The sequence below is a fragment of the Bufo gargarizans genome, chromosome 6, assembly GCF_014858855.1.
Source record: "Bufo gargarizans isolate SCDJY-AF-19 chromosome 6, ASM1485885v1, whole genome shotgun sequence".
NCBI lineage: Eukaryota > Metazoa > Chordata > Amphibia > Anura > Bufonidae > Bufo > Bufo gargarizans.
In genome coordinates, this window is record NC_058085.1 from 59,181,769 (window position 1) to 59,194,261 (window position 12,493).

At 45.4% G+C, this 12,493-nt stretch overlaps 1 protein-coding gene across 1 annotated transcript; it reads right to left on the reverse strand.

Annotated features, from left to right (window-relative positions):
- Nucleotides 1–955: 955 nt before the first annotated feature.
- CBX2 (chromobox 2) lies at nucleotides 956–11,663 on the reverse strand. The gene is made up of 5 exons (XM_044298119.1): nucleotides 11,452–11,663; nucleotides 11,324–11,367; nucleotides 7,211–7,276; nucleotides 6,794–6,863; nucleotides 956–5,205 (listed from the first exon to the last, which is right to left on the reverse strand). The coding sequence occupies exons 1-5, from the start codon at nucleotides 11,521–11,523 to the stop codon at nucleotides 3,994–3,996; spliced, it is 1,464 nt and encodes a 487-aa protein (XP_044154054.1). The 5' UTR covers nucleotides 11,524–11,663; the 3' UTR covers nucleotides 956–3,993.
- Nucleotides 11,664–12,493: the final 830 nt, after the last annotated feature.

Genomic DNA, 12,493 nt, shown 5'->3' on the forward strand with positions numbered 1-12,493 from the left:
GGAACGTAGCCACAAAAACGGATGGCATCCGGTTTGTTTTTTTGCAGATCCGCAATTTGCGGACCGCAAAACACATACGGTCGTGTGTATGTAGCCTAACACTGTTTTCCAGGCTCCCAAAATGAATGACCTATCCTCGGGACAGGTCATTGATATCCGATCGCGGAGGGTCCAACACCTTGCAGCCTCCTTGAATAAGGCAGGAAGCACAGTGAAAAAGTGTAGTGGCTGTGCTTCCTGTTCCAGTCACAGTGCTAGTTCAGGTGCCGGAGGCTGCAAGGTGTCAGACCATTGCTGATCGGATATTAAAGATCTATCTTGCTCTTAAAAGTGGTTGTCTGGTTCCTGGGTATGGTATGTGAAGAACCCCTCCGCAGTCACATGCCGTGCCTGCACACGTCACTGCTTAGGCCACCGAATGGCCAGCAATGGTGATGTTCGGAAAGCAAGCACGTCACACACCATGCTTGGTCATCCTCAATTTTTCTGGGAGCCTGGATCGTCTGTGTCAGATATGATTATGGATAAACTATGGCAGAAATCCAAATTATATGCTGCATTCTGGTTAGTCTCCATAAACATCAGCTAAAATATGTATGGTTATTAGTAAGCTTTTACCCCCCAAAAATTGCATTTTCCAAAATCAGGGAGTATTTCTGCAAATTCTTAGCCATGTAAATGGAGTTGGTTGAATCAATATTTCTGCCACTGCACTGTGGTGTCAATTATTCTACTTAGGACTGATTCACATGATGTGGTCAGCCCGGGAAACACATTCCATGTGCCGGTTGCATCTTCAGGTCCAACCGCGGCTCCCCTGACCCGAAGTGGCTGCATCACAGTGTTTCATGATCGTTCATATGTGATCGCAGAGCTATTGTACTGTGCTGACGGTATGAACACAGTACGACAGATCTGTGATCACATATGAACTATCATGAAACACTGTGATGCAGTCAGTTTGGGTCAGGGGAGTCGTGGTTAGCCCGGAAAATGCAACTGACACACAGACCGCGTTTCCCGGGCCGGTCACAGTTGTGTGAACTAGCCCTTACTATCCAGTTGGTGTGGTGTGTTGTGTTGCTATTAGTGTTGAGCGAAGCAAGCTTTTGATGCTTCGTCCAAAGGGCTTCGTTCAAGAATAATACTCGAATATTAGAATGTATTGGCTCCGATGAGCCGAAGTAACTGAACTCTGCTTTGGTTCGGAGGTACTAGTCAGAACTGAAGCAGAGTTTGGTTTCAAGTTTGAAAGTGGTTTCCCACTTAAAAAATCAAATACAGAATTTATTCAATGAAGTCACTCACGACTTCGCAAATAACTTACTTCGGCTCATCAGAGCCAATACATTCTAATACTGTGCAGAGACGGAACCCTGTACAGTATTATTCCGATGTTTTGAACAAAGCAACTTCGGATGAAGCATCCAAAGCTCGCTTTGCGCAACACTAGTTGCTATCTCCTGGTTTGATAACTTGCCCGGGTGTCTACTCATTGCTTCACTAGCTATGAACATACACAGTGTAAGAGGCCTTTTACACAGGCTAATGATCCCCCAAAAGGAACGCATCACTGGCCCATGTTAAAGGCCCGCCAATCAGCCAACAATAAGCAAACACTCATTTGTCGGCTAACTGGATATTTTATGCCAGTATAAAAATTATCCTTTGTAGAGGGCACATCACCCTGTGTAATCAAGGGAAGAGCTGCTGACAAAAATAAAAACAATTCCAGAACAAAACCAGAAACAATTCGATCGCTCATATGGCCATTGGTTTTGGCAGTTATCTAAAAGGTCCTTAAAGGGGTGGTCCATCTTAACGCATTTCTTTTTATACAAACCCCCACACATCCACCAGGACCTGTCCAGGGAAGTTCACTTACCTTCTACCTGAAACTCTGTTCTGACTTCCTGGGTCCACCACTGTATTCACTGTGGTCCTCACTAAGGATGAGCAAATCAAAGAGAGTTCTTTTGTTGTAAGGGACTGTCCCCACTGCTGAAGAAGCTCCACCCTGCCGCTTGATTGACAGTACCAGACATCTTGCCTGGCGCCTGACAATCAAGTGCCCGGTCCGAGTAGCGGCGCAAGCACAGAGGCTCTACTTCCAATACCGGAGCAGGGACTGTTCATGCACCGCTAACTTCTGGAAGAACACATACGGTGCTGCAGGGGTGACATGTCCCCAATTTCCCATCGACATGTTCCACTGGTTGGGAGGTATTTCAAAAATATATGAAGTTTGACGACGCCGTTAAACGAGCCTTGATCGCCACATGATACGCTTGTTGACGGGCTGAAATAGGGTCACATGAAAAGACTCAACTTCTCAATTCAACTGGTCACACTTTTGAAAAAAAATTAAATAAATTAAAAGGGAACTGAAAATAAAAGTCTCTTCTTACACCGTTTTAACCTATAATTACACGGTAAGCAGTTACACACACTCACTCACATCTAGCAAATGTATTTCCGATATAACCCTGCCATTCACCAAGCACAAAACTCTCAACATGTTCTAATAAGCAACACGACACCTTGGATCTGGCCACAACATAAAGGCACATTCAAGATTTAGAAAATGGTTATGTGCTGCAATATCTTCTAAATTAAACTATATTTGTGATTGTTTCTTTCTAGTTTCGATGCCACGGAAATTAAACACTGTTAAGGCCAGTGGTATTTTATGTAAACGTAAGATCACTTCAAAAGTCAAACGCTAAATGTACAGAAACTACCGAAAATGCTGTAATCTAGATGGACAGCCCTCGATCAAACACCACCTTCAAAACGGAACTTGGTGGCGACGGCTTATTGCCTGTCGGAACAGAAGGGATGAAATCCAACTTGCCGACTCTTCTTTCTACTGATGTCTGCAATTGGAAATCCACAATAGACGCTCGGCAAGTCCCGAGGAAATTGTCTCAGCCCACATTCCTCTATGATATACCTTTACTGTGCAGATTAGAAGTAAGTGGCTTTTAGGCTGCGCTCGCATCTCCGGATATGGCATTACAGGATTCTCTAGTTTACTACCGGATTCCCATTGACTGTACTGGGGTCCATCGGTTGCTTTGTGCCATTTATGCCCCATCAGTGTCAGAGATGTGAACGCAGCCTTAAGAGTGACTTAAATAAGATTTTGTATAGAACGGAGCCTGTATCGCTGTGGAAGAAAAAGCAAATACTCCTTTAAAAAGGAATATGATCTTTGACAGATTGCTCTCAGTGACTCTTCCGTAAACCGCCACTTTAATAGGTGGATTACTAAAAGTTAGTAAATACATCAAGTACTCCACACGCGTCTTTAACACTAAGACAACTAAACTAACATTACAACGACACATATTCCAGTTTTACCTATCCACAAACGCTGCTATTACAAGTGATGATTACATAGATTTTTGGCAAAAATCCTTCTGCTTTAGAACGTCCAAAAATAAAGAAAAAAAACGTATTTTTCTATGATATATCATTTTAAGGCTAGACCTCTTAATATCTAGTACTTTGTCTATTGCTCTGGTTTGCATTTTAGGCACAAAAAGTGCTGAAGGAATAAGGCAGGGCTGGATAGAACGACAGCTTCTTATTACAGCAAATAAGGTTTGCACAACTCTTCTAGCAATCTAAAGGGTTGGGAAATATAACCCTAAGGAAAAGTACTCAAGCGACTAATAGTTGAGTATACAATCTCCTACTCTTTTTAAACCAAGTCACAACTCTTTCATTTAGTTCCTGAAGACACCATCCACTTTCCACAACCCTAACTCCATAAACACACACCATACAGAGCTCAGAGGTCAAGTATAGGATAATCCTTACAGAAGCTACAGATTACAACTTAGATCCGGAGATACTAAAATTGACAAAGATACTAAGCATTGCCGAGGGACAGACAGCATTAACCTTTAAACTGTCTGCTAGATGAAACCTCTCTCATAGCCAGACCTCATACATTTTTGGTTGCATATTGCCAAACATGTTCTCCTTTCAGTAAGGCCGCATGTTAAAGAAGCCAACACTGGTGGGAGACTCCTTTACGGTGACTGTGATGAGATTGGCAGTGACGTCGGTCACAAAAACATGCTCAAGCAGACTACGAGCTGGCTTCCAGTCTTGGCTAGCTTGGACAGACATATCTTGGCTGGAAAGTGATGAATCATGGTCAGAGTCCAGGCTGCTATCATCTCCGGTGCTTAGCTCAGCTAGATCCTTGCGAGGCTCTGCCTGCTGTCCTCTCTCGACAGTAGAGACCTCTCTTGTGGATACTGGAAGTCCGGTCCTTACTTGACTTATCCCTCCGCTTTTTCTACTTATTTTATCTGTCTTATTATCTGTAGACATTCCATGTGAAGGAGGATTAGGGCTTTTTTGTGGAAGAGTGTTATTTTTCTGAGACGCGTGCACATTTAGCGCTCCTGCACTTTGTCCACCTTGAGTTTTGTTCTGAAGATTCAAAGTCTGGGCGCTTTCTCGGTTAGATATTCCAGCCCTCGGTGCAGACTGGTTGATCGGTGGATTTGTGTGCTCCTCGGTATCATTAAGTTTTACAGTTTTAAGAGCAGATGGGCCAAGATCAATTTGCATTTTGGAGGCACTTTTGGATTCTTGAGTCTGACAGCTTCGTTTGGAAAGCAATGCAGAATTCATCGGCCTCCTGCCTGCCTGAGGGTTGTTTTGGGCTATTCGGTTCATATAATGCACAATTGAGCTCTGCCAGCTTAGGTTTCTGGAAGAATTCCCATTGGGATGGATAGGAGAATTTTTAGCAATGTTGGAAAGCAATTCTGCAGATAAGTTACCCTGTCTGTTATAGCTGGAAGCAGATAGGTCTTTGGAATGGGATTTTAGAGTGGAGAATGCTTGTGCATTAAGACCAGCCTGTAATTTTTCAGCTGCACTTTTAGGTCCTGGCTTCGCTCCCTTGGTCCTTCTAGGGATCTTCTGATCAGGAAGCAATGGTTTTCTTCCCCTCTTCTTGCGAAGTTGCTCTTTTAAATCTGGCCTTACTACCACGGCTTGTGCTTTCTTCTGTGGAACGGGGTGGGAATCTCGTGGTCTCGGACAGTGTGGAGTTTCTGCATCACTGTCATCTGAGGAGGAGGAAGATGAAGATGAAGACGAGGAGGAGGAAGATGAATTAGAAGAGGAGGATGAGGAAGAAGAGCTGCTCGACTTGGGTTTGGGTGGCACTTCTGACTCCTATTGAAAACAAATTCAAAATGTAATTAAAAAATGAGCTAAATACAAACAAAAAAAGTTTTAGAATGACACATTACTACTAAATGGGGGCTTCGTTTTCACATACATCTTAACTATTGGCTACTTCTTACCTATTCATTTTATTATTTGAAAAGACAAATGCAAGAGGACGGCAAATGTAGTCCGCACAAGGTAGTATTACGGAGTTAAAGGCACTCAAGTATGCTGCAATATGGTGCCTATAAAGACTAAAATTGAGTAGGAGATGTATACTTTGTTTTTTATACACTAATGAACTTTCAGTCAGTCCCTTGATAGCTTATAGGCAGTTAAAAAGTAGCACTGTATATAAGCTATAAGGCTGTAGACAATGGGGCAAATCTGCATGCAATCACATGAAAAGGGTAGGTTCACAAAGAGCTAGGCCTTATTCACACAATGTTGGTCAGTGATTTCCATCAGTGATTGTGAGCAAATACTAGGTGCTTCTCTAAATACAGAACAGATGCAGATCTTTCCCTTCTACCTTATGTCAATGTAGGCTCCAATCCTGGTTTTGGCTCAAAATCACGGATGGAAAATCACTGACCAAACACGGACGTGTGAATAAGGCTTTATTTGAAGGTGATCTTTCAGCTAAAGCCAGAAGTGGATTTAGTAGGAAGAAAGTCCTTCCTTTATATCTCCGATTGCTTTCAAATCCACTTCTGATTTCGGCTGAAAAACTTGCAGGAAAATATGCCTCAAAACCTCCTCCCAAAAACCTCTGTGTGAACTTACCTAAGGGTACCTGCACATGGGTGTAGGTTTACAAACAAATTCCGCACCGAATCTCGGCATGTGTTACTTTTTTTTGTTGCGGATTTGATGCTGTTCTGCTGCAGATCTCAAAGGGTGAAATGCGCACAAACAGTTGATATGCTGTGGATTTCTAAATCCACACGACAGGTCAATTTCTGCATGAATATAAAAAAAGCAAAGTGTACCTGAGATTTGTCTAGTCTCATACACTTTGCTGGTACTGTATTACGCTGAGGTTTTTCCACACGAAAATCTGCAATGCATGCAGGAACCCTAAGACTGCTACTGAATGCTTATATTCATCCTGGGCCACACAGAATGAACCGCCAGACCCAACAATAAAAAGAGAATTGGTGAGGGTGGAGGGAAGTTAAAATGGAATTTCCACCATAGAGGTTTATGGTACACCAACCTCTGGGACCCACAAATACGCACATTTGGGGTTATTTATCAAACTGGTGTAAAGTAGAACTGGTTCAGTTTCCCAAAGCAACCAATCAGATTCCACCTTTCATTTTTGACTGCGCCTTTGGAAAATGAAAGGTGGAATCTGATTGGTTGCTATGGGCAACTAAGCCATTTCTACTTTACACCAGTTTGATAAATGACCCCAATAAACTTTATGGGTGGGATACCCATATTTGTACCTATTGAAAAATCCAACAGGTCCAATCTCCCCCCCCCCTCCCCCCACATGGAGGGTCTTGAGACCCCCATACACATTAGACAGCCAGCAACTTCTAAGTCCCATTTCTATATCAAAATGAATACTGTAAAAGACACTCACAACATTTTTACGTGGTCTCCCCCGTGGTCTTTTTCCTCTTCTTCGGTTTCGCAGCTCTTTTTCCTGTTCCCTGGAAAATAGAAAAATTGCAAGGACGTTATAAAAACAGGGTATGTCTACATTGCAATTTTGGCCACTACAGCTATTGCGTGACCAAAGATCACAGTGTAGTGCGGCTACCATAGGAATGAATGCGGATGCATCGCCACCAGCACCTCTGCAGCGACTGTGACACACAAACTGCAAAAAATCCAGTAGTGTTGGATTTTTTGTGATTCAAGTATCACAGTAAACGTGAAAATCACTGCTACCCTATCCATTTCTATAGCAGTACCGATACACTGCGATCTTTGGTCGCATTACAGCTGTCAAGGCCGTAACAGAATATGTACAAAAATTTGAAAAAAAGTCTCTTACCTCTTCTGGAATGCCAAAAGAAGTCGTGGATCAAGAATGTTTTCCTCTGGTTCCCAACTATTGTGTCTGCGCAAAACAAGCAAATGTAACGGCTTACATACAACCCAGATTACCAGATTCAGGGGTTAACCCTGCTTATACCAAGCCTAAAACCCACACAAATGTCACATTACAACTGAGGCCTACACATAATTTTGATAAATCTAGACAGTCCGAAGTTTATGTCTTTTCATAAAGACTGACCATGGGTCCTCTTACACAGACGGAGCCAAAGCCAAGAGAGAGTCCAAAACACAGAACTACAAACCTTTCCATTATACATTTTCTATGTGTTTTCCACCCCTGGTTTTGGAGTACAAACATGGATGCCAAATACTGACCAGGCTATATTCACATGACAGTGCTGAAAAATGGCCGTTAAGAACTGTAAAGCATTCCATTCTCATGGTTCATGGATGCCTTTCTGAGGCTACTTTCACACTAGCGTTCGGGGCTCCGCTTGTGAGTTCCGTTTGAAGGCTCTCACAAGCGGCCCCGAACGGATCCGTCCAGCCCTAATGCATTCTGAGTGGATGCGGATCCGCTTACAATGCATCAGTCTGGCACCGTCTGTGCTCCGCTCAGCAGGCAGACACCCGAATGCTGCTTTCAGCGTTCAGGGGTCCGCCTGGCCGTGCGGAGGCAAACGGATCCGTCCAGCCCTAAGGCATTCTGGGTGGATGCGGATCCGCTCAGAATGCATCAGTATGGCTCTGCTTGGCTTCCGCTCAGAGTTACAATGGAAGTCAATGGGGGCGGATCCGTTCGAAGGTGACACAATATGGTGCATTTTTCAAACGGATCTGCTCCCCATTGACTTTCAATGTAAAGTCTGGACGGATCCGTCTGAATATAAATTGTACTTAGACTTTTTTAGTAAAATATAATGCAGACGGTTCCGTCTAAACGTATACCATCGTTTGCATTATAGAATCCGCTCCGAACGCAAGTGTTTAAGGCTACTTTCATGGACAATAAAACGGCCCCTTGACTTGTATGGGGGCTATCGGGCTGTGAAAAAGGACATGTTGGTTAATACACCCTTAGGTCTCATGCACACGACCACACTGTGTTTAGTGGTTCACAAAATACGAATGCCGTCAGTGTGTGCGTTACACAATTTGCGGAATGGGCCACCCATAATAGAAATGTCTATTCTTGTCCGAAAAATGTTCTATTCTTTTTGTGGGAACAGAGCAACGGATGCGAACAGCACACAGAGTCCTGTCCGCATCTTTTGCGGAGCCATTGAAGCAAATGGGTCCTATTCGAGGCACAGAAAATGCAGCTCAGATGCGGACCCAAACAACGTTCGTGTGCATGAGGCCTTAGGCTGGGTCTCCACATTCAGGTTTTCTGATGGTGTGGATCATAGTATCATCAGAAAACCCCAGCTGTACTGTCTGCCAGTTATTATAGATGTTCGCACACCACAATGTACCCATAGGCTGAGGTTTTGGCTGACTTTGCACACCTCGATGTAAAGATATGCTTCTGCCTGGGCTGGGCCCCCCTCCCCCCATCTGCAGGAGGTGTCAGCTGTAACATAAAGCTGAAAATGATATCAGCACCATCTACAATTCCAGTACTTTTAGGCCCTTAGATTCCTTGTCCAATAGCGACTGCGGCATCAAAGGACTTTCACAAACAGTGGGCACCGTTACCCCACCAGTGCTGATGGGTTGTCATGGCAGCCGGGGGCCAAGAGCTGGCCATACACTCTCCACAGCCGTCAGCCATTCCTCCCGACACCCCTATACATATGCAAGTTAAGGCCTGGGCCTATATTCTGAGAAAACCATTGATCATGAATGTTGTCATTCTGATCTTTGCTTCCCCAATACCTGCTATTGGGTGTGGGGGCGTGGATACCCTTAAATGAGGATATCACAGTTGGAGTTACAGGTGCCCAAATAATGATACTACAGAAAAATGTAACTCGTTCTGCAAAATAAACTGCCACCATGCAGCAGAAACGTCAAGAAAAAATAACATAAAAGGCTTTGGCCCTCAGAACACGGGGACTAAAAACCTAAACTATAAAACTGAAAAAAAACACAGCAGGGTCCTGAAGTGTAAATCGCCCAGGTACTTAAAGGGTTCATTTTTGCAATACTCCTGCCATTCGTTTGTCAGCAAGGAGGGGAAAAACACACACGTGACGATGGCGGGCCCTGTGCTACCTGGCAGCAACTTTACTTTCTGTTTTGGCCTCATGCATGCAACAGCTGCCACAGTCTCCACCGGGGGAAACGAGAGCGAATGGCAAAGGGGCGTTCCCGAGGGTCACAGCCTATCAGACCCGACAATTAAGACGTTTAGTGTACGCCCCCAGGTGGCAGATTTTCTGCTCCAAACAAAAAGATCTGTAGCATTTTACAGCACCAATAACCTGGATGAGATTTAAACAGATCACTTCTACACGCTGCCTAAAAAACCCACCGACATGCCAATTTAATGATACAGGTTGCAGCCTTCGCAATGCATAGAGTGAAATCCACATGGAATTTGAAGGGATTGTTCACCCCTGGGAACCTCTTCTATAGCCCCCCCAGGGGTAATTATCAGGGATGAGCGAATCGACTTCGGATGAAACGTCCAAAGTCGATTCGCATAAAGCTTCAGTTCTAATACTGTACAGGATGTATTGGCTCCGATGAGCTGAAGTTATTGCTTTGCGAAGTCTCGTGAGATAAGATCATTTGTACTGTAAAAAACATTTCCCAAACTCTGGTTCGGTTCATGGAACCTGCTCCGTACAGTATTAGAACAAAGTTTTATGCTAATCGATTCGCTCATCCCTAGTAATTATACTTACCTGATCCTCACCAGTTCCTCAGATCCCCCCCATGTCAACATTCGGTTTGACGCCGGGTCACTTGATTGCAGAGTTGAGGAGTCACTCACATGACCCAGTGACATGACAATGGGGGCACATGACCACTGCGGCCAGTCAATGGATGCAGTGGTCATGTGACCTGCACCAAACTGGATGTTGATGCGGAGAGTCCGGGACCTACAGAGCTGACTAAGTCAGAAGTCAGCTGAGATAATCAGGTAAGTTAGGCTACTTTCACACTAGCGTTCGGGGCTCCGCTTGTGAGTTCCGTTTGAAGGCTCTCACAAGCGGCCCCGAACGCATCCGTACGGCCCCAATGCATTCTGAGTGGATGCGGATTCGCTCAGAATGCATCAGTCTGGCACCGCTTGGCCTTGGCTCAGCAGGCAGACACCTGGCCGTGCGGAGCCAAACGGATCCGTCCAGACTTACAATGTAAGTCAAGTGGGGACGGATCCGTTTGAAGTTGACACAATATGGCTCAATTTCAAACGGATCCGTCCCCCATTGACTTTCAATGTAAAGTCTGGACGGTTCCGTCTGAGCAACTTTCACACTTAGAATTTTTTCTGAAATATAATCCAGACGGATCCGCTCCGAACGCAAGTGTGAAAGTAGCCTCAGATTACAACGTTTCCAGCCACGCTGGAGGTCTCCAGGGGTTGAACTTCAGCAAATGGTCCTTTGCTGACTTCATTCATTTTTCCATCACATTATACATTGCTTGTTTTCATGCGTTACGACCACCATGTAAACCATCAGTGGTGGTCGTGCTTGCACAGTATAGGAAAAAGTGGTGACCGCAAACACAGGCATGCAAGCGCAGCAGCTTCTGTACTGCCACCTCATATCTGCGCTACAGCGGTGGCCGTAACCATGGAAACGAGCAAAGTGTCATGACGGAAAAAAAAAATGAATCCAGGCAGCAAAGAAGGCTATATGGACAATCACAGTACATTAGTAAGTGCCTTGTATTCACTCGCTGTACATCAGCTGTTGCGAAACTACAACTCCCAGCATGCATACTCTTTGCTCCTGTGTACTCAGGGTCTATGCATTTACATTACGTATACAGGGCGAATAGACACCTATAGAGGGGGTGTGATCGGCCTCTGATAGTGAAAGACAACTCAGTGCCGATCTGATTGCACCGACTGTGACCGATAAGCGGGGTCAGAAGTCATATCTGGGCGGGTAAACAACATGGGTGCCAAACAAAAGCAGTGGGTACTCACTTGGAGGACCAGCCCCTCCACTTCACCAGGTATTCGGAGGTGCCCTGCGGGGGAAACACAAGTTGAGGGTCACTAGTTGATATTGGGCGGGGCATCAGACTGGGGGTAACAACAGTGGACGACGTTACCTTCCGCAGCCTCTTGCTCAGGATGCACTCCGCCGCGAAAACCTGCTCCCCGACAGCGCTCAGCTCCTCCATGGCTCCCGCGGGTGGGCGCGGCGTACCCCGGGATTTCGTTGCGTGTGTTGTTTTTTTTTAATTAGTCTTTCTCCACACGACTGACGACGAACAACACACACGGACACAAAGCCAGTGCGGGAGCGAGCGGAGGCGCGCGCCTCTTCTTCCCCGGCGACCAATAGGAGAGCGCGATACAGCGAGGCAGCCCAGCGCTGCTTGTGAGAGGGCAGCTGACTGAGCGCCTCATTTACATAAACCCGCCCACATTCCAGAAAGTAGTAGCGGTCTCCGAGCTGTGAGGGCTTGGGGAGCGAGCGATGGCGGGATGGGATGGTGAGGAGAAGCGTCTCCTCAGAGAGCGGCGTACTCGGCGTCAGTCTCCACAGACGAGTTATGGGCGGGTGCAGGTTGTTGACAGGGGCTTCGTTTTGTGTCAGTTATTTGGCACTGTTCATCCTATACAAAAGCTGAGGTAAAAGTCAAGCGAAATGGCAGAATTTAGGCGAAACTCTATTGAAAAGTGAACGTAGCTATAGGTGAAGTGGGGGCTCGGAGAAAGACTGAAAGATTTTATTTTTAGTAGGGATCGAGACGAATATCGGAAGTACCGATATTATTGGCCGATATTCAGGATTTTGTACATTATCGGATTCTAACCTTGCCGATATACTGATAATGCGTATATAGCGAGTACTAGTGAGCGCTTCCATTATTGAAGCGCGCACTAGTATACATCAGGTGCCGGGAGCGGAGAAGCGCTTCCAATACACACCATCCCTGGTCTTCTTTGATGGGGCCCACGCTGCACTGTCTTGTGACTCTGCACGCTGGGGCCAGAGAACACAGGGGATCAAGACGCCGGAGAGGAAGAGGAGCCACGGCGCAGGAGGGGTGAGGAGTTTTTTTATTTTATACATCTGAGGTCTGATAGGGGTTAATAAAGGGCTTATCTGAGGTCTGATAGGGGTTAATTAAAGAGGTTCTGCTC

What these genes read in the sequence shown, in the direction of transcription:
- CBX2 (XM_044298119.1), bottom strand. Translation starts at nt 11,523, where the DNA reads ATGGAGGAGCTGAGCGCTGTCGGGGAGCAGGTTTTCGCGGCGGAGTGC. An exon ending in TGGAGGGGCTGGTCCTCCAA is followed by an intron (nt 7,277 to 11,323) that starts GTGAGTACCCAC and finishes TGTTTTGCGCAG; the next exon opens with ACACAATAGTTGGGAACCAG. An exon ending in GGAGACCACGTAAAAATGTT is followed by an intron (nt 5,206 to 6,793) that starts GTGAGTGTCTTT and finishes TGTTTTCAATAG; the next exon opens with GAGTCAGAAGTGCCACCCAA.